Source organism: Marmota marmota, unplaced genomic scaffold (assembly GCF_001458135.2).
Source record: "Marmota marmota marmota unplaced genomic scaffold, marMar, whole genome shotgun sequence".
Lineage (NCBI taxonomy): Eukaryota > Metazoa > Chordata > Mammalia > Rodentia > Sciuridae > Marmota > Marmota marmota.
Genome location: NW_025999880.1, coordinates 16,245,668 through 16,266,349, shown reverse-complemented (window position 1 = coordinate 16,266,349; position 20,682 = coordinate 16,245,668). Strand labels below are relative to the sequence as shown.

The 20,682-nt window shown below is 49.8% G+C and overlaps 1 protein-coding gene across 4 annotated transcripts; it reads left to right on the top strand.

Annotated features, from left to right (window-relative positions):
* Nucleotides 1-13: 13 nt before the first annotated feature.
* Stat5a (signal transducer and activator of transcription 5A) lies at nucleotides 14-20,318 on the top strand. Of its 4 annotated transcripts, XM_015495686.2 has the most exons (18): nucleotides 17-464; nucleotides 773-929; nucleotides 1,995-2,084; nucleotides 4,844-5,018; nucleotides 10,394-10,524; nucleotides 10,733-10,884; nucleotides 11,354-11,509; nucleotides 11,848-12,027; nucleotides 13,583-13,670; nucleotides 13,771-13,893; nucleotides 14,259-14,351; nucleotides 15,047-15,253; nucleotides 15,878-15,972; nucleotides 16,067-16,197; nucleotides 16,871-17,026; nucleotides 17,644-17,698; nucleotides 18,018-18,122; nucleotides 19,030-20,318. In XM_015495686.2, exons 1-18 carry the CDS (start codon nucleotides 337-339, stop codon nucleotides 19,190-19,192), a joined length of 2,385 nt encoding a protein of 794 aa, XP_015351172.1. In that variant the 5' UTR covers nucleotides 17-336; the 3' UTR covers nucleotides 19,193-20,318. The 4 variants fall into 4 exon arrangements, with proteins under 4 accessions (XP_015351174.1, XP_048647174.1, XP_015351172.1 ...); XM_015495688.2 differs by lacking the exon at nucleotides 17,644-17,698 and having other exon boundaries at nucleotides 14-464; nucleotides 16,871-17,036; nucleotides 18,028-18,122; XM_015495687.2 differs by lacking the exon at nucleotides 773-929 and having other exon boundaries at nucleotides 327-464.
* The last annotated feature ends 364 nt before the right edge of the window (nucleotides 20,319-20,682 follow it).

Genomic DNA, 20,682 nt, shown 5'->3' with positions numbered 1-20,682 from the left:
CAGGGAGGGGATTTTTGCAGCCTCTCCTAAGGGCCTGTGGGCCTCTGCCTGTCAAGTTTCTCTTTCAGTTTCTAAGCTGTGCCCCCCCCCCCCCCCGGGGAAGCCCCAGTAGGGTGAGGGGAGAGGAAGAGGAGGAGGGCACCTGCTTCTCGATACCCCACCCCAAACCTCAGCGGGTTCCTTGTTGGAGGGGAAGGGCGGTCTTCCCCTCCTTACTGTCTTTTCTTCCCTCACAGGAAAGTGTGTCTGGGGGAGACAGTGGGCATGAGTGGGCTGGTCGGGTCTCTGCTGTAGGAGGCACCTCTTAAGCCCTCTGTTTGCCCTAGGTGAAGGGCCATGGCGGGCTGGATTCAGGCCCAGCAGCTGCAGGGAGATGCACTGCGCCAGATGCAGGTGCTGTATGGACAGCACTTCCCCATCGAGGTCCGGCACTACTTGGCACAGTGGATTGAAAGCCAGCCATGGTAGGACGTCTCTACCATCCAGGTCTCCTTGGTCTCTAGATCTCCTCTTTATAGTTTCTTGTGACTCTGCTGGTCCTGTCTGTTTTCTGCGGAAGGGGCGGTGTCCCTGGGAAAGAGGAACAGGGAAATTGGAGCCTCTGAGGGGACAGAGAATGTTTCTAAATTCTAAGCTGCTAGGAACAAGTTCTGTGGGCCCTGGAGCACCCCTTAGTTAAGAGCCTGGAATTTCCATGTCACACTTTTAGTGCCTGACCTCCTCGCCCAAGGAGGTGCCACAGTAAGCCCCCCCACACATGCTCTGTCCCCAGGGATGCCATTGACCTGGACAATCCCCAGGACCGAGCCCAAGCCGCCCAGCTCCTGGAGGGCCTGGTGCAAGAGCTGCAGAAGAAGGCGGAGCACCAGGTGGGGGAAGATGGGTTTTTGCTGAAGATCAAGCTGGGGCACTATGCCACACAGCTCCAGGTGGGTGTGAACACCAGGTCACCGGCAGGGAGGCACGTCTGCCTTCTTATTTTAGCATCAGAACCTCTGGGGGTTTTGCTGGTCTGGCCACTGACTCACCATGTGACCAGGAGCTTAGTGGCAACTTTTCTTCAATTTCCCCCACCCCCTCTTTCTAAGTCAGACCTGTTGGGTTCCCTTAACTTATTACAAAGCAAGAGGTAGGAGTGTGCGTGCAATGAGTGAACCCGCATTGTGGACAGATCAAATAGAAGGGATGGAGGAGACCGAGTCAGGATACCTTTGCTAGAGAAAGGAAGGCTGGCAGATTCTAGAAATAGGGAAGGAGGCATCCCTCTTGGGGCTCTTTTTATTATAGGCGGGACAGTTGCTGAAGAACAGAGTCTCCTGGGAGGCAAGAACTGGATAAAAGGGCTTTGAATTAAGGGTTGGAAGAAAGATGTAGCCTCTGGGGGGAGTATGGAGGAAGAGAGGGATGTTTTGTAAAGCAGGAAAGGGGTGTGGGTGGTAATCATGGTCAAGCATTTATTGGAACTCCTTTGTTTTTCTTAGAGAACCCCTCTTAAATCCAGAGTACCAGGGAAATGAAAGTCCATCCCAGAAGGGGAAGGAAACAGGAGAAACCTGAGGGGAAACAAAATAGGAACCCAGGGGCAGGCGTATGGTAGAAAGTACCTTGACATTGGCAGCGGATGCTCTGGGCCTTGAGTCATCTACTCTCTCATTTATTTGACTCTGGACAAGTACTTAGCCTCTCTGAACATCAGTTTTCTTGTTCGTAAAAGGGGATAATAATTTCTTTATATCATAGAGTTTCCATGCTGTGAAAGTCAAAGGAAATGTTAGATTGAAAGTGCTTTGTAAACTGGGTTTCCTGTCACTGCAAACCAAAGAAAAAGATTTATGAGGAATAAAAGAGAGATGGAGGTATCTAATGATGACTCCTGGGGCCTCCTGGGAAAAGCTGAGGCAGGGGCTGAAGGAGAAGAAGGGGCAGAGATGGCGGGGATCTGCATGATTGGAGCAGAGGGTGACCCACTGGTGGCTGCTATTGCCTTGTTTCAGAACACATATGACCGTTGCCCCATGGAACTGGTCCGCTGCATCCGGCACATTCTGTACAATGAGCAGAGGCTGGTCCGAGAAGCCAATAATGTGAGTGCCCTGGGGGTATGGGAAGAGGAGCTGGCGAGTCCTGCCACCTCATGCCCTCCTCCCCTGACACACTGTGTTTTTGCAAAACACCGGCATGTGGAGAACACCAAAGAAATAGGAGACTTGGGCAAATGTGAGAGGCAGTGCTGCATGTGGTGTGGAGTGACCCCGGGTTCAGTCCCCGGCTCAACCATTTACCAATCTTGTGTCTTGAGCAAGTTACTTAACCTCTCTGAATCTCTTTTTCTTCTTTTTTCTCTCTTTTCTTCATAGTGCTAGGTATTGAACCCATGCCATCATGTATGCTGTGCAAGCACTCTACCATTGAGCGCATCCCCAGATCCCTTCCATTGTAAAATAGGTGTACCTACCTTATAGGGTTATTATGACAACTAAATGAAACACCATGTGTGCCAAGGTTGGACAAACAGACCAATGAAACAAAAGAGGAAACCTAAACACACATGCACGCACGCACACACACCTGCAAACTACCTCTTTGTCAGAGATGGCATTACAGATCACCAGGGAAAAAGATTTGATATTCAATAAATAGGACTGGGACCAAAATAAGAAATGGTACCCTGCTGGTGTCTGTGAGGAACACCAAAGGCAAGGTCTGTGTTAGAAGATGGAAGACAGGCAGGCTAAGAAAAGCAAGACCCAGGGCACAGGAGGGAGACCTATTTCCCACCTTCTGAAATCTTTTTTTTTTTTCCCTTTTTTTGTGGTGCTGGGGATTGAACCCAGGGCCTTATGCATGTGAGGCAAGCCCTCTACCAACTGAGCTACATCCCCAGCCCCTCACCTTCTAAAATCTAATGGCATCAAACATCTGCATGGACCATGGAAAATCCTGTATTATCTGCAGTAAAGCAAAATTAATTTTGTAAAGTGACGTAATGAAAGACCTTAGAGCAGTGCATGAATCACAGTGGTATTATTTATTTATGTTATGGACACCTATTGCAGGGATTTTACAGTTCACTCAGTAGATGTTTATTGAGGTCCTACTATGTGTCTGATGCTGGGCTGGGACAGGAGAAACAGATAAAGGCTTTGTCCCTGCCCACAAGGAGTCCCAGCAAAGACAGATTCTCCAGAGGTGAGCCAAGTGCTAAGGGGACATATATGGGAAAAGTGCCATTTCAGATTGAGGCAGCTGGCAGGGCAGTGTCTTGAGGAAGAGGTGGGGCAAGAAGGAGGAAGGGAGGAAGGATGAGTTTTATGGCTCGGAGTAACAGCAGATGGGAGGGCAGGAAGGCTTCAGCCATGGAGTCACATTTGAAGTCTTGCAAGTAGCCAGTTTAGTTGAGGAGAAGGGAGCCAGCTGGGGGATAAATGGGTAAAGTTAGAGAGGGAGCAGAGGCCAGGTTACAGAGGGTCTTGCAATACAACACTTGTGTCCTGAACTTATAATCACAGAGCTACCTGTGGACATAGAAAGGATGCAGCCCTGATTGAGAACCGCGTGTCTGAAGTACTGGTGTGGTCACATCAGAGTCCTTCTCCCCTCCATCAAACTGGTGTTCAAAGCCTCAGGGACAGAGAGGTCATAGCACTTGGGGAAACTCACATCCTTATGCAAGAAAACAGACTAGCAAAAAGTGAAAATACAAGTAAAAGGCACTTTCAGATAAGAATCGTGCTGCTACCAGGCTCAGTGGCACATGCCTGTAATCCACGAGGCGAAGGAGGCTGAGACAGGAGGATCTTGAGTTCAAAGCCAGCCTCAGCAGCTTAGAGAGACACAAGCAACTCAGTTAGACCCTGTCTCTAAATAAAATTCAAAAAAGGGCCGGGATGTAGCTCAGTGGTTAAGTTCCCCTGAGTTCAATCTCCAGGACCAAAGAAAGAAAGAAAGAAATAGTGTTGCTGTAAATTGGCCCCACAGGGAAGGCCCCTCTGAAAAGGAATGAGTTAAAGGACTTGCCTCAGAAGGATTTGGTGTCAGAATGTTCTAGACTGATGGAACAGCAAATGCAAAGGCCCTGAGGCAGGTACGTGCTTTTGTATTCAAGGAACAGAGATAGAAAGTCCAGGTTGCTGGTGTGGTCAGGCAGCAGGGGATTTGGGTAGAGGAAGGTAAAGGCTGTCCTCTAAGCTGGCTGAAACTATACAAAAGAGTTTGGATTTTTTTCCTGAGAACATTTCATTGGAAAGTCTGTGAATTCAGCTAGGTGTTGAAGGATCGCTGAGGTCCAAGGAGGCCTTCTTGGTATATCCCTGATAACTTCATTTCGGTGTCCCCAGGATACCACCTGTTTGAAGTTTGGTCTCCTCGCTCTTCCTTGAGTCATAAGAAGGTCTCAGGTGCAGTGTGGATGGTGTGTGTTCACAAGCCATGCCATGCCCTGAAGCTTCAGTACTTCTAGATTAGCTCAGTGAATAAACCTGGAAAGCGGGGTTGTCCCCATCAGTAGAAGACCCAGGTGACACCTGGCCTGTAGAGTTGACGTTTTTCCAAAGGAAATTCAGTGAACCCTCTTTGGGATACTCTGGCGGAGGCTTGTTCTGAAATAGAAATTTCTGCTATGAAGATGCCATTATCTACCCCACTTGTTTCTCTTCTTTCTTTCTCCTTTCTACCCCAATTCTGGCAAATGACTGTCTTTCTGACTCAGGCAACTCTTCTCACCCCAGGTTTGGAGTTTGGGGTCATAGCATTAGCATTCCCCAAGGCCCGAGGTTTTCTCCCCTCTTCTCTGCCCATCACTCTACTCCTCGTCACTTGTGACTTCCCCTCAATCTGTCTGTAGTGCAGCTCTCCTGCCGGTATCCTGGTTGACGCCATGTCCCAGAAGCACCTTCAGATCAACCAGACATTTGAGGAGCTGCGACTGGTCACACAGGACACAGAGAATGAGCTGAAGAAGCTGCAGCAGACCCAGGAATACTTCATCATCCAGTACCAGGAGAGCCTGAGGCTCCAAGGTGAGGAAGAGGGTGCCGGGGGCAAGGGAACCGTGCATGTCCCTGGTGTGCGAGTGAGGAACATTCTGTGAGCAGGGTAGGGGCAGGGTCAGTGTCCATCTCTCCAGGACCTTGCCCAAAGTCATGGCTCCCTGCCAAAGACTAGATTCTAGGCTAGGCCTTTTGCATGTGTAATTCAATTCAGCCCTATGACAAGCTTGTAGAGTAGGAGATAGCTGTGTTGTTCCTATTTTTCAGATGGTACAGAGAGTTTCAAAGAGAACAAATGGCTTAGCCTAGGGTGCCTATAATTTGTAGAACTTGGTCTCAACTACAGCTATGTTATAGAATCCCTGTCTTACTAAGCTAATTGTAGGTATTCAGAGACTATCTAAACAAATGGAGAGGGCTAGGGATGTGGCTCAAGCGGTAGCGCACTCTCCTGGCATGCGTGCGGCCCGGGTTCAATCCTCAGCACCACATACAAACAAAGATGTTGTGTCCGCTGAAAACTAAAAAAGAAATATTAAAAAATTCTCTCTCTCTCTCTCACTCTCACTCTAAAAAAAAAAAAAAAACAACAAATGAAGAGATATGGGCAAAGTGTGCCTTAACCAGAGAGAGGGCATGGGAGGGGAGTTTCTTGGTTGAGGCAGGCTAGGGAGAGGTACTTCAGGAGTGGCTCACAGGTTGTGGACCTGGGGTAGGGTAACATTGAAAAATTCTCTCTATCCTAGGGCTATAGTTTGCCAGTGGCTGTCATGATAACAGTTCAGGGAAAGAAAAATTGACTTAGAAGGAATGAACAATTTGAGGCATTTTAAGACATGACCCATTTTTCACTCACTCCAGACTGACCCTAGAGATGTACCACTCCATTCTAGAGAGAACAAGAAGAGTTGTACTAACATTTCCCTTTATCTTTCTCCTTCTGGCTTTTGAGGTAGAAACAGGTCATTGATTTTAAATCTTTCTTCCATACACACACACACATACACACCACAAACACACACACACATAAACATGCATATATGTATATTTTAATGTATATAGATTATGTGTATATACATCACACATATAGAGAAAGATTTAAAGATATGATTTTTCCTCTCACTGCTTTAGCTGTACCTCATAATTTTAGATATACTGTGTATTGCTATCATTCACTTTGAAACTGTTCTAATTTCTCTTGTGATTAATTCTTTTACCTTGTGTGATATTTAGAAGTATATTATTTAATTTCCAACTATTTCGGGTGTCATATTGGTATCATGTTGTGACTGATTTCAATATTGTCTTGTTATTGATTCCACTGTGATCAAAGAACATGCTCTATATAGTCTCAGTTCTTATAAATTTATTGAGACTTTTTTTATGGCCTGTCATATACTTGATTTTAATGAATGCATCCTATGTATGTGAAGAGGATGTGTATTCTATAGTTGTTTCCTTTAAAAATAGCAACAATATGCATGGTACAGTGGTACATTGCCTGTAATCCTGGATACTCTAGACACTGAGGCATATTGCAAGTTTGAGGCCAACCGAGGCAATTTAGTGAGACCCTGCTCAAAATAAAGTTTTTTATAAAGGTCTAGAATGTAGCTCAGTGGCACACTGCTTGCCTAGCAAATGTTAGGCCCCGAATTCAATCCCTAGTACCACCAAAAAATAAAATAATAATAATAATAATAATAATAGCATAAAAGATAAAATTTTATAAAAACAGACTACCAAATATGTACAACATCTATGTTTTCTGAAACAAAATTTAGTGAGAAAAGTGGAATTGCTTTGCATATAGTCATGTGCTGTATAAAAACATTTCCATCAGCAATTGGCCATATGTATGCTGTTATCTACCTCATACCCTACATATGTGGTAGGCTATACTGTCTAGGTTTGTGTAAGTACGCTTTTACAATGAATAAAAATGATACCTCTTGATGTTCTTAGAATGAAAATATCGTCTAATGACACATTTCTCAGAATGTGTCCTCATTCTTAAATGATGGATAACTGTGTTTGCACATCTCTTCAGTGTAGGTTAAATAAAACACAGCTGGGTCTTGCTTTCAATTTGTTGTAGTATCTTGTAACCTCTAGAAAATTTCACAGTATACTTATAAAAACATTTAGGGTGAAAAAGGAAAATAAGATCTTATGAACTTATGAAAAAAATTTTGATTTTGTGGATATCCTATAAGGGGCTCAGGAACCATCAGAGGTTCTCTTGACTACACTTTGAGAATCACTGATCATGGTCTTTATTGTTTGGGGGTTTAGCCTAATTGTTTTATTGGTGGCTAAAAGAGAGCAATCAAATCTCCTATTACAACTGTGGAATTGTCTACTTTTCAATTCATTTTGTAGGTTTATGTATTCTGATATAGATACATTTATAATTATTATGATTTTCTGAGCAATTACATAATCGTTATGAAATGTCTCTCTTATTTTCTTCTGATATTCTTTGTTTTGAAGCTCACTTCATAAGATATTAATATAACTATTTCAGCCTTCTTTTTCTGTATTTCCATTAGCATATTTTTATCCAGGCCTTTTTAACATTTTTTAGTTGTAGATGGACACAATACTTTTATTTATTTGTTTATTATTATTTCATGCTGGGGGATCAAACCCAGTGCCTCATGCAAGCTAGGCACGCACTCTACCACTGAGCCACCAACCCCAGCCTTATTCAGGCTTTTTAAAGATTTTGTAATACATAGGGCATATTGTTGAGTTTTGCTTATTCTGACAATCTCTGCTTTTAATTAAGATGTTTTGTCCGTTAACATTTAATGTAATAATTAGTGTATTTGTATGAAGGGCTGACATCTTATTTTTACTTTTATCCATATTTTTTATTGGTGCATTTAGTTTTACATAATAGTGGGATTTGTTGTGAGATATTTGAACATGCACACAGTACAACAATATAATTTGGCCAATATAATTTCCCAGTGTTTTCTCTTCCCCTTTCCTCCTCCCTCCCCTGGTCCCTTTTCTTTACTGATCTCCCTTCAATGAGGACTGACATTTTAATATTTGTTTTCTGTTATGTCCTGTTAAGTATCTATTCCTCTGTTCCTCATTTTGGCTTTTTTTTTTTTACTCCTTTAATTTTTTCCAGAACTCAATTTTAATTGTTTATCATCTCTTCCTAACCTTGCCCTATTAGTGGTTTCTGTACCCTGACCCAGCACAGTGACTGAAACATCGTAAATGTTGAATGAATGTTGGCAGGATGTTTCTAGCATGTCTTCCTCCATCTGAATCCACCCCACACTGACCCAGAAAAAAAAAACAAAAAAAAACCCAGCTCCTTCATAAAGTGGAAACGGGAGATTTCAGGCTATGGTTTCTACCTAAGTTCTTTGATGACAAGATTTATGAACCTGGATGTGGGTTTCAATTGCCCATGTGTAGGTTTAGGTTTAGATTCTGGTTTAGGTTTGCACCCACCGTGTATATGGTGTCAGTTCTGTCTGTTTTATCTGCCTCACCATTGCAAACACAGACCATTGATCTGTTGTGCAAGTGAAGGCCCAAGTCCCCAGGAGAGAGCAGTTACCTCAGATCCATTTGGCCTCCTTCCCAGAAACACCTGCATATGGCCAGGAGAGACTAAAATGGGTCACTTGCATGGGGAGGCTGGGTACAGGTGTTGAGATCACCACCACCGTTCCCATCCTGTGGGCCAGCAGGATCCTGGGGGAGCCATCGGGCCCCTCTGCTATGTTCTAAGCCGGGGTAATGCTCTTCCCACTCAGTACCTTCCAATGAGATTGGAACCATATTTCCAAGTTCTAGTTCTGAGTTTTTCCTGGATGTCCAGCATTGCTATTGTCTGTCCCAGCTCTGGGGCAGGGACTAGGTCAATGTGATGTGACCCTCAAGCCAGCCAGGAACTTAACCAAGACATGCCAACACACATCTTCTTGATTCAGCCTGAGTAAGGATGCTGGGCTGTTCAAAAGTGTTATTGGAGCCATGCTCGGTGGTGCACACCTGTAATCCCAGCGGCTCTGGAAGCTGAGGAAGGATTGCAAGTTTAAAGCCAGTCTCAACAAGTTAGCAAGGCCTCAGCAATTTAGTGAGTCTCTGTCTCAAAAAATAAAAAGGACTTGGAATGTGACTGGTTAGGCAACCCTGGGTTCAATCCCCAGCACCAAAATAAATAAATAAAGAGGGTTATAGGAAGGGAGTAATAATCCCAGCACTGGGGAGACTGTTTTGTTGGGGAGGGGGATAGGTTTGCAAGCTGAGGAGGTGGGCAGGTAGCTTTAACTGTGGGCATGTTTTGGGGTTATTAATCCTCAGGTAGTTCTTGTTTTACTCTTTATTTTTCTTTCTTTCTTTTCTTTTCTTTTTTTTTTTTAGTATCTTCATTTTGATTATTTAGGTTTTTTTTTTTTTTTCAATTTTAATATGTTGTTCAGGATCAAATCCAGTGCTTCATGCAGGCTAGACAAGCGCTCTACCACTAAGCCCCAGCCCCAGCCATTGCTTTACTCTTTCTGCCTCCCCATGTCTTAAGGATTTGTTCATAGATGTTTTGAAAAAGGGAGGGAGGCCTTCCTCCCTCCCTATTCTTGCCATCAGTGGGATTCCCAGCAGCCGGTGATGCCTCCCTCCACCCTCCCTTTCTAAGGGAATTTGCTGAATTGTGTCCTGGGAGGCCCTGGATATTGTCCCTGTCTTCTGTTGATTTCCTCCCTCCTCTCACCCCCCTTCTCTCCCCGTCCCTTTGCATTGACCTACTCTGGACAGACATGTCAGATGTTTTGCAACCCCTAGTGAGACTCACCACTGGGGAGGGACTGCCAAGTTCAGGGATGAGACAAAATAAGGGAGCAGGGCCTCCCAGACGAGGTCCCCTGCACGTGAGGGTGGGGCCCAGCAGCTGCTTGTCTCTGTCACTCTTTTATTCTCGTCCTACCCCCAGTCACCAAAAAGGACCAATCTACATAGAACTCAGGCCTTCCCGGCTGCTCCTTGAGCATTTTCTGCATCGTCATTCCTTTAAAGTCCACGGCAAGGCCCTGAGCAGGTGCCAGGATTCTCCCATTTTACGTGTGGGGAGCGGAGACACAGGAAAGGAAGTGATGTGCAGAGTTCACCCAGAGGGGTTTGGGGGCGAGCAGGATCCTGAGCACCCACTGCCCAGAGGGGAGGCTGGGTCAGGAGGCCAGTGACCAGAGCCCAGAGGCTGCCTTCTGAGGGAGCATCTTCATCTTTGGGCACCGGCGACTGTAGGTAGGAAGCCCCACTTGCCATCAGTGGGGTGTCTGACCCTGGAGGTCTTGCTCCAGAACAAGTGAGTGGGAATGCTGTGGGCTTCCTGGGGATGCCAGGAGTGATGGTGGTGGGTGTCGTGTCCCCTCCTCCAGCTCAGTTTGCCCAGCTGGCCCAGCTGAACCCCCAGGAGCGCCTGAGCCGGGAGACGGCCCTCCAGCAGAAGCAGGTGTCCCTGGAGGCCTGGCTGCAGCGGGAGGCACAGACACTGCAGCAGTACCGCGTGGTGAGTAGGATCCTGCTTCTCTGGTGACTGGATGGAGGGACAGAGCCAGGGAGAGCAGGAGGCCAGACCCTCTTCTCTGGGGTCTGTGAGGGCAGGGGGTCAGAGAGGGAAGGGCCTGCTGGGCTGCCTGGCTCCCCGGGATTGTAGGGGAGGCCCTGCAGGGCTGTTCCCTGGGAGCCCAGAAGGGCCGCTGTCCCCCTTCCCACAGGAGCTGGCCGAGAAGCACCAGAAGACCCTGCAGCTGCTGCGGAAGCAACAGACCATCATCCTGGATGACGAGCTGATTCAGTGGAAGCGGCGGCAGCAGCTGGCCGGGAACGGAGGGCCCCCCGAGGGCAGCCTGGACGTGCTGCAGTCCTGGTGAGGGCAGTGGGGAGGCAGCAGGGTGGCAGGACTCCAGGGTGTGCTGCCAGCTGCCTCTTCTGCCTCCTGCCTTGGCCTGAGCAGCAGGCTCCTTCTGTCTTGTGACAGCCGTCATCTCACCAGTGTCCTGATTTAGATATGGACTTTGTTCCCTGTTCCATTTCCCCAGGGATGCAGTCAGTCACATGTTGGGGAAAGGGACAGGGCTTTGGTATGCAGTGACTCTTGGGCTGGTTGGACCCAAATCAGGGTGGCCTCCCGTGCATCCTCTACTTCTGGAAGGCAGGAGTGCCCTGTGTACCCGTGGACCATGGGGTGGGGAATTGCTGTGCCGTCCTGGGTAGGTCCTTGCTGTGCAGGTGCAGCTGTGTTGGGGGGAGGTCTCCCTAGGCTGGGAGCCCCCAGGCTCTGGCCCAGGGTGGGGAAGAAGCCATCATTCCCATGTGGGCCCTGGGACTCCTCGCAGGTGTGAGAAATTGGCCGAGATCATCTGGCAGAACCGGCAGCAGATCCGCAGAGCCGAGCACCTCTGCCAACAGCTGCCCATCCCTGGCCCAGTGGAGGAGATGCTGGCCGAAGTCAACGCCACCATCACAGACATCATCTCTGCCCTGGTCACCAGGTGACTGCTGCCTCTCCACCGTGCCCAGGGCAGAGCAGTTCCCTTGGGGTTGGCATGTGGAAGGCCACAGGTGCCATCCAGACCACAGGCTGTGCCTCGCATCCTCTCCCACTGCATCTCCAGTTGCTCTGGCTGCTTGGGGCGGCCCTGGCCCAGTTTCTGGTGTGGACACTGAGGGAGGTGCCTCTGCTTGGCCTCCCCTTCTTTCTGGGAACAGAAGCCTTGTGTTGTCCTTCGCCTGCTAGACCTGTGGGAGGTCCCTTTCCTTAGAGAGAGACTCTTCCCCCACTCCCACGCCTGCATCTCATCGTGTATCTGGTCACTCATGTCCCCTGCAGCACATTCATCATTGAGAAGCAGCCCCCTCAGGTCCTGAAGACGCAGACCAAGTTTGCGGCCACGGTGCGCCTGCTGGTGGGCGGGAAGCTGAATGTGCACATGAACCCCCCCCAGGTGAAGGCGACCATCATCAGCGAGCAGCAGGCTAAGTCCCTGCTCAAGAATGAGAACACCCGCAAGTGAGTGTGCCTGTCCCTCCCGCCTGCATTCCCCATGCTGGGGTTTGGAGGCCCCATGTACTGGGGCAGCACAGGTTTGCTTCCTCTGTGCCTGTGTCCCATAAGTCCCATCTCCCTGGTTCACTCTGCTCCCATGCACAGTAGACTCAGGGAGGCCCCACTCAGAGGCCTTTCCCCGTCTTGCTGGTTGCTGGAACTTAGTAGATCAGCAAGTATTGTGCTGCCACATGACCCGTTCACAGCTGTTTCTAGACCAATCTTACGTCTCCTCCTCCAGCCATTGACTAATGTCAGAGCAAGCTGCTGACACAGAGAAGTGATTACTAGCGTATGTGACCGGGGTCACACATAGGGCATCCCGGAAGGGGGTCATATTGCAGATGGTAGTCTCAGGTTAGCAGTGGGACAGAAGGTGGCTAGTGCCCAAGCTAGAGAGGGAAGACTTTTCCAGACTCAGAAATTGTCCTATGTCCCGAAGGAAAAGTATAAAGAAGATACATATGGTCAAGGTTGGGGCCCAGGGGGCAGGGAAGGCTAGGCACAACGTATGTGGTAAATGAAAGAATAAGTTGCATGGGAGACCTGGTCCCATCCTGAATCACCCAGTTAAACTGTTTCCTGAATGCCCAGTCTGTGATCTAGGGAATGTGTGGTAAAGGAGCTCTCAGGTTAGCTGCGGAATCAGAGAATAGCACACTTTTTAAAAATAACGTATTACCAAAAAGTGTGAGAGAAAATTAAAATAGTGATATCATAGCTTTCAGATGTGGGAGCAGGGCAGGGTATTGAGCAGCACTAGACAAGTCAAGGAAGGTCTTCTGTGGAGACAGTTGAGCCGAGACCTGAATGAGCACTCAACAGTGTTTAGGGTAGTGGCAAGAGCAAGTGCAAAAGTCCTGAGGTAGGCACCAAGCCTGGCTTGTTCAGCAGTCAAGGCCAGCGTGATTTGCCTGTCCTGAGTGAAAGGAGGGGAACTCAGATCAAGGAACAGGGCAGGGGTTGATCATGGGGATCCTTGTAGGCCATGGTCAGGGTTTTCATTGTAATTGCACTAGAAGCTGCCAGAGGTCCTGAAAGCCTCACCTCAATCTCAGTCTCAGTACTCAAGAAACTTTTCTTTTTTTTTTCTAATTTGATTCTAGGTATTGAATCCACTAAGCCACATCCACGACCCTTTTTAGTTTTTTATTTTGAGACAGTGTTTTGCTGAGTTGCTTAGGGCCTTGCTATGTTGTTGAGGTTGGCTTTGAACTTACAATCCTCCTGCCTCAGCCTCCTGAGCTGCTGGGATTGCAGGAGTGCACATCTGCCCCTGACCCAAGAAACTTCTAACCTGATGCTAGAGACCCAGACCTCCCCCTTAGAGACCTTGCCTTGGTCTGGCAGACTGATAGAGAAGACAATATCCCAGAGTGACACCAAGCAATACTCTTAGGGGGTGGGGAGAGGGGCTCCTGGCAAGAGCCAAACACTGTCAAATGCCAGTCCAAGCTGTGGACAGGATGTTGCTCCTCACCGGGGCCTGTGTGACCTGGGGTTCCTGTCTCCTTTGTAGCGAGTGCAGTGGCGAGATCTTGAACAACTGCTGTGTCATGGAGTACCACCAAGCCACGGGCACCCTCAGCGCCCACTTCAGAAACATGGTGAGCACAGGGCCTGGCCTCAGAGGGAAGGTCTGCCCAAGGTTGAATCCTCGTAACCAGCCAAAGTCTCCCTGCCCTCTTCTGGCCTCCTGCCCTGTAGTCGCTGAAGAGAATCAAGCGCGCTGACCGACGGGGTGCAGAGTCTGTGACAGAGGAGAAGTTCACGGTCCTGTTTGAGTCTCAGTTCAGTGTTGGCAGCAATGAGCTTGTGTTCCAGGTGAAGGTGAGCCCCCCACACCTGTCCCCATAGGTCACCCAGAGAGGTAAGGGATCTGTCTGGTTGATTTGGGAAAACCAGAAATCTCTGACTCCTCTCAGTCTCAATGCAGTTATCCCACCCCGTGGTCAGAAATCCCACTCTGCAGGCACCTGTTTGCTGCATTATCACCTGGCGCTTGGCCCAGGCAACTTAGTCAAGGACTGAGAAAAAAAAAAAAATTATGTTTTGGGTCAGCTTGTGCTTAGCATTTGTTGGGAAGGGCCTGTGCTTGGAATTGTGGGTAAGGAATGAGGGCTGGGAGTCTTGTCTGGGCAGAGAGCAAAATGGTGCTCAGTCCCTTTCACCTTTCATTCCTTTGACTTCCACAGACCCTGTCCCTCCCTGTGGTTGTCATCGTTCATGGCAGCCAGGACCATAATGCCACCGCCACTGTGCTGTGGGACAATGCCTTTGCTGAGCCGGTGAGTCCCTACAGGATTTCCACATTGTCCCCCTGGGCCCCAGAGCTCTCCATAGGGTCAGCCTTCACTCCATGGGCCCCTGCTAAAGGGGGTCCTGACCCCAGAACCAAAGTGAAGCTGGATGAACAAGGGCCCTGTTCTCAGGCCTGTCCTAGGGCTGTCAACGTTCCAGGTTTCTGGACTGGACTCTCTGAAGTCCATGAGCCTGCTCTTTGGTCCCTGGTCTCTGAACTTTGTTTGCCTTATGGCTGGGATGCCTGATCCCTGGGTCTGGGTCTCCAATCCTGCAAGCCCCCCTCCCTGTTCTCTTCCTTCCTTTTTTTTTGGGGGGGGGATAACCAGGGATTAAACTCAGGGGCACTCGACCACTGAGGCCCATCCCCAGCCCTATTTGGTATTTTATTAGAGACAGAGTCTCACTGAGTTGCTTAGCACCTAGCAGTTGCTGAGGCTGGCTTTGAACTCAAGGTCCTCCTGCCTCAGCCTCCTGAGCTGCTGAGATTATAGGCGTGTGTGTCATCATCCCCCCACCCTGCCCCACACGCCCAGCTCCTTCCTCTCTTCCCCCTTGTGTTTCTGTCTCCTTTCTGGATTGTCCTCCATCCTCTCTTGGTCTCTGTATGTCGTGTGTATGTGTAAAAATTTCCAGCTCTCTCCATCTGCCTTTTCTTCCCGTTTCTCCATCTCCCTCTCAGGGCAGGGTGCCATTTGCCGTGCCTGACAAAGTGCTGTGGCCACAGCTGTGTGAAGCTCTCAACATGAAATTCAAGGCCGAAGTGCAGAGCAACCGCGGCCTGACCAAGGAGAACCTCGTGTTCCTGGCGCAGAAACTGTTCAACAGCAGCAGCGCCCACCTCGAGGACTACAACAGCATGTCCGTGTCCTGGTCCCAGTTCAACAGGGTGAGGAACCTGAGCTTCCAACTGCCTGCCTGAGACCACCAGGGTCCTGTCACTCCTCCTGCACATCAGGGACAGGCTGATACCTGGGGCTAGGGTCCCACCCTCCACCCTCCACCCTCCACCCCCAAGCACTTCTTCCTACAATCAGGAGAGATGGGGGCTTGGACCCCAGGAAATGCAGACAGGGCCACAAGGAATTGCACTCAGCTGTGCAAGCCAGAGCAGGATGGTGGAAGGAACCTGGGGCTGGGGTTCAAGTACTAGATCTATTAACTAATTTGCAGGCCCCTTTGGCTCCCTGTGCTTCAGTTTCCCATCTGTCACATGAGAGGGTGAAGCAGAAATGACCTTGGAAGGCCATCCAGCCTGGACAGTGCTTTACAGCACCCACCCACAAGCTAGGCAAAATGGCATGTGCCTGCAATCCCTACAATTGGGGAGGCTGAGGCAGGAGGATCACAAGTTAGAGGCCAACCTCAGTAAATTAAGCGAGACCCTGTCTCAAACAACAATTCACCCTGCACCAGGGGGTCGTGTGGGTCCCTTGTGTCTAGAAGCATGGGGCAAGTTCACTCTGGGTGACTTGGACCCCAGCCTTGACTCTGGGTTTCCTGGGGCTCTCAGGAGAACTTGCCAGGCTGGAACTACACCTTCTGGCAGTGGTTTGATGGGGTGATGGAAGTGCTGAAGAAGCACCACAAGCCCCACTGGAACGACGGGTGAGGAACAGGATCACAGAGCTGGGAGGCAGGGGACAGCCTGGGGATACCAGCTGTCGGCTCAGCAGTAACATCAAATGCTCCATGCACCCAGGGCCATCCTAGGTTTTGTGAATAAGCAACAGGCGCATGACCTGCTCATCAACAAGCCCGATGGGACCTTCTTATTGCGCTTCAGCGACTCGGAAATTGGGGGCATCACCATTGCCTGGAAGTTTGACTCTCGTGAGTGCCCACGTCACCCTCATTCCTACCCAGGGGCTCTGTCTCCCATGTCCTTGCTCCCCATCCTCCTTCAGGCCTGTGTCCTCAGAAGGCACCCACTGGGAAAAGCAGGAACTAAGCTCAGCGTGGGAGGAGTGTTGCTTGGAAATGTAACCACTTCCTAGCATTTTTCATCTTGGAGAACCTAAAATCGCTGGCCCCACAGACTCCAGAACTGCTGAGTGGGTCCCCAGATGTTTCATGCTGTCCCTGCTCTGCCATGGTTGGCCTTGCTGGTGTCTACTTGCCCAGTTTGCTAAGTAGAATGTTCCAGTGTCCGCTTTCCCGTGTGAAAAGGCATGCAGGCTAGGATCATAGTGTGAGCGAGGAAAAACCCAGGTTTCTCTGTGAGCCCTCCTTAAAACTCCATAAACCAGGGCTGGGGCTGGGGCTCAGTGGTAGAGCACTTGCCTAGCCTGTGTGAGGCACTGGGTTCAATTCTCAGCACCACATATAAATAAATAAAGTCCATTGACAACTAAAAAAAAAAAAAGTTAAAGAAAAAAACCCAAAAGCCAGATGCGGTGGTTCATACCTGTAATCCCAGTGACTTGGGAAGCTGAGGCAGGAAATTCACAACCATGACCTTCTCCTGTGGGAGTAGCTTGCGGGAATGAGGTTGTTCCCTTCACAGCTGACCGCAACCTGTGGAACCTGAAACCATTCACCACGCGAGATTTCTCTATCCGATCCCTGGCTGACCGACTGGGGGACCTGAGCTATCTCATCTACGTGTTCCCTGACCGCCCCAAGGCTGAGGTCTTCTCCAAGTACTACACTCCTGTTGTAGGTGGGTCCTGATGCCTGACCCCCTGGGCCTTTCCCAAGCCCCTGAACAGAGCCATAGGGTTGGGCAGTGAAGGTTCCCCAGGAGAGACCAGATGCCGTTTCCCCTGTAGATTTTGGTCCATGGGACAGTGAAGAGGACCTCAGGGCTCACAACTGTGGGAGAGGAAGTGAAACTTGTACTAGTTTTTTTTTTTCCCTCGGGCAAGCTAAAGAAGCCGAATTCTCACTTTGCAGGGTTGGGGGAGAAAGCGGGATGATTCCCACCCTCCTCACGGACCTCTGACTTTCTGACCACGCCCCACCCCACAACCTGCCCCCAAGTTGAGTGTAGGAAGCAAAATGGACAGGTTTCTCCTCTTCAGCCTACCCGGGCTGCGGCTTCTTGTTTCTGTCTCTTGTCAGGGGTGGGAGCAGGAGGAGGGAGAGTAAAGCCAGAAAAGGAATCAGGGATGAGACTAAAGCTAGGGGGTGGTGACCCTCAGGGGTGTTTTTTTGTGAGTCCTTGGGAAATCTCATCCTGAGAAGGCCTCAGGGTGGTGCGGGCAGGAGGCGGAGGGCATGGCTGGGCTTTTACTCACGTGCATCTCCCGGAGACCTTGCTTCTCTTTCCCTGTCAAGGGGGCAAGGCGGTGGACGGGTATGTGAAGCCACAGATCAAGCAAGTGGTCCCAGAGTAAGTGTCCAGGGCCCAGCTGCAGGCCTCCTGCTGCCTCTCCCTTCCCCACCCTGACACAGTCACCCCTAACCCTGGGCCAACATCCCTGATCCCCTGGGAAACCTGGCTCAACCCTGGCATGGGAAGGGACTGGACCTGATTGTGCTGTGACTGACATCCAGGGCTCCATTCCCATAGCTGGGGATCTTGGGCCTGGTGGGACACTTTGTCCTTGTACACCTCAGAAAGGACCTAAAGATTTCCCCAGAGCCCCTCCCCAGGTCAGCTGCCAGCCAGCCCCCAGGAAACTCAGGCCGTGTTCTGCTTCCCTCTGCAGATTTGTGAACGCAAATACAGACGCTGGAACCAGCGCCACGTACATGGACCAGGCCCCCTCCCCGTCTGTGTGTCCCCAGGCTCACTACAACGTGTACCCACAGAAGTAAGTTGTGTTCTTCTGGGGTCTGTGGGGAGGAACTGGGCCCTGGCCTCAGGCTGGAGGCCTGGAGGGCTGGTGGGACCAGAGAATCCGGAGCTCCTCTAGGTCTGCGACCACCAGGCTAGGCCTGGGTGGGTAGAGTTTTTTTACACAGGTGAGGCTGTTGGAAGGGCTTGATTCAGGATAGCTGTGCATCAGAGGGGAGCAGGGTAGAAAATGGATCCTTTCTGCACTGTGGTGACCTGGGAGGAGCAAGCGGCAGTGGGACCGCCACAGGCATGGCAGTCAGGTTGCTTACACCATAAAATGGAGTGAACACCTGCCTTAAGATGCTGTGAGGACTGGAACAAGGTGGTTAAAAGCTTTTTGTGAGTCCTCAGTGAAAGATGTGTATGAGGTCATTGAATGGCATTGCAGGTGGGTGCAGTTCATCAACCCAACCGCTCCGCTTACAGATGAGCACAAGGAGAGGGAAACGACTCCCTAGATCATGCTATGAGGTAGCAAGAGATTCAAGTGAGCTGGGCACGGTGGTGCAGGCCTATAATCCCAGTGGCTCCGGAGGCTGAAGCACGAGGATCGTGAGTTCAAAGCCAGCCTCAGCATCTTATCAAGGCCCTGAGCAACTCAGTGAGACCCCGTCTCTAAATAAAATATAAAAAAAGGCCTGGGATGTGGCTCAGTGGTCAAGCACCCCTGGGTACAAAAAAAAAAAAAAATGCAAGTGGAAGTGGGATGTGTCCCAAAGAACCAGTGAGTGACTGCTATCCAGCCTGGAGGAAGGGGTCCCTCCAGAACTGTGTCTGCCCTCATGAGACACTAGGATGAGTGGGAAGCAGGCTGGGGACTGTCCTGGAGGACTTGGGGCTAAGAGACATGCCAGTTCCCCTGACATCCTTCTGTTCACCAGCCCGGATCCCGTCCTCGATCAGGATGGAGAATTTGACTTGGATGAGACCATGGATGTCGCCCGGCACGTGGAAGAACTCTTACGCAGGCCCATGGACAGTATCGACCCCCGCCTCTCCCCGCCTGCTGGTCTCTTCACCTCTGCCAGAAGCTCCCTGTCGTGAATATTTGAATGCCACGCTTCTCTTTGGAAACAATATTCAATGTGGAGACTCCGTTCCAGGTGTGGTCGCAGCACTGCTGTGTGTACTGATGCCTTTGTGTGCATGTGTTTGAGTACGAGGTGTGCCCGCCTCGCCCTTGAGTGGCTGAAGCAGTGGTGGCCTTTTGGTTCAGATCAAGACCTCCAGGAGCCCAATGGGTCTGTCTGTCTCATGCAAGAGATGGAGCTTCTGTCATTGTAGGTACTCGTTGCAGGCAAACCTCTTCCTCTCGTGTCCTTTATCTGCTAGTAGCTATTTAAGTGAAATTGTTCCAGAAAAGGAAAGGAGACAGGTAAATGTTCAAAGCTGCAGTTTTACTCCTGAGCTAGAAGCTTCGCCCTCCTGATGCCTGTGCCCATATATGTACACAGATGTGCATCTGTCCCCATGCACATATGGTGGTCTAACTGATGCTTTCCCTCCAGAGGGAGGTGGAGGTTCATTCTTGATATTTCATAATGTAGTGAATGTGGACTCCAGGTTTTTTGTGAGCTCTCTGAAAGCATGTCTAGGCCGGAGCCATTTCCTAACACAGTGAAATGGGTTCATTTGAACCAGAGCTATTGGAGCTGCTCTGAGCATGTAGTGTCTTGGCCTCTTGTACTTGAGTCCAGGCTGTGGGGTTCCCTGCAATATCCCTTTTTCCATCCTGCCCTGGGCTTCTTTCCCTGCCTCTGTTTATAACCTTGCTGATGAGAAAGGAGGAAAAAATTGTTTCAGGACACAGTAGGTGAACAGAAGGCCTGAGATTTGCAAGGCTGATGCCATCCCCTGGGGAGAGGGGAACTGCAGCAAGGGACAAGCTGCCACCTCTCAGTTGCTGCAGGCCCATGGAGTCTAGAGTGAAAGGTTAGAGCCGCTCCACTCTGCTAGGAGGTGGAATCTGGAACAGGCCTCATGTCCAGAGAAGGCCTCACTCCAGTCTCAAGTGCTCCTCCAAGGTTACATGACATGCAGCAGAGATTGGGAGTCCCAGGTTTAAACCTCTCTGAAGGGAAGTGGGGACGGAAAGATGGATTCTTTTGTACTTTGTACATAGACCACACATTTGTGTAAACAGTGTTTTGGAATAAAATATTTTCATAAATTTTCTGGTCTTCCTCCTGGTTTGGGGGACTGATGGTGGTCTCCCTGGCTGATGACGGTCACTAGAGCTGGAGTTGTTTCGTTCCTATGTGGTCTATGCTGTAAGTTTTAGCCTGAGACCGCAACTCTGCTCCCCTCTCTGTCTACTCTAGGAGTCTGACCGCCCCCAGAATACTGTCAATGCTTCTCAGGGGGCTACAGCACTAGGTAAGGGGGCACACATGCCCAAGAACGCAGAGGCTTGAGGTCTAGAGAAAAGAAGGGGCAGGACTCACTGGGGGAGGGGGCCCATAGGATGGGCAGAGCTGAGCTCTAGGCCCCTCTTTTATCCACTGCTGCTAAGAGCAATCTTGAAGCTGGCATCT

Excerpts from the sequence above, each read along its gene's own strand:
- Stat5a (XM_015495688.2), top strand. The coding sequence starts at position 337 with ATGGCGGGCTGGATTCAGGCCCAGCAGCTGCAGGGAGATGCACTGCGC. Across the intron at positions 5,019-10,393 it reads GGAGAGCCTGAGGCTCCAAG|CTCAGTTTGCCCAGCTGGCC; the intron begins GTGAGGAAGAGG and ends CCCCTCCTCCAG. Across the intron at positions 11,510-11,847 it reads ATCTCTGCCCTGGTCACCAG|CACATTCATCATTGAGAAGC; the intron begins GTGACTGCTGCC and ends TGTCCCCTGCAG.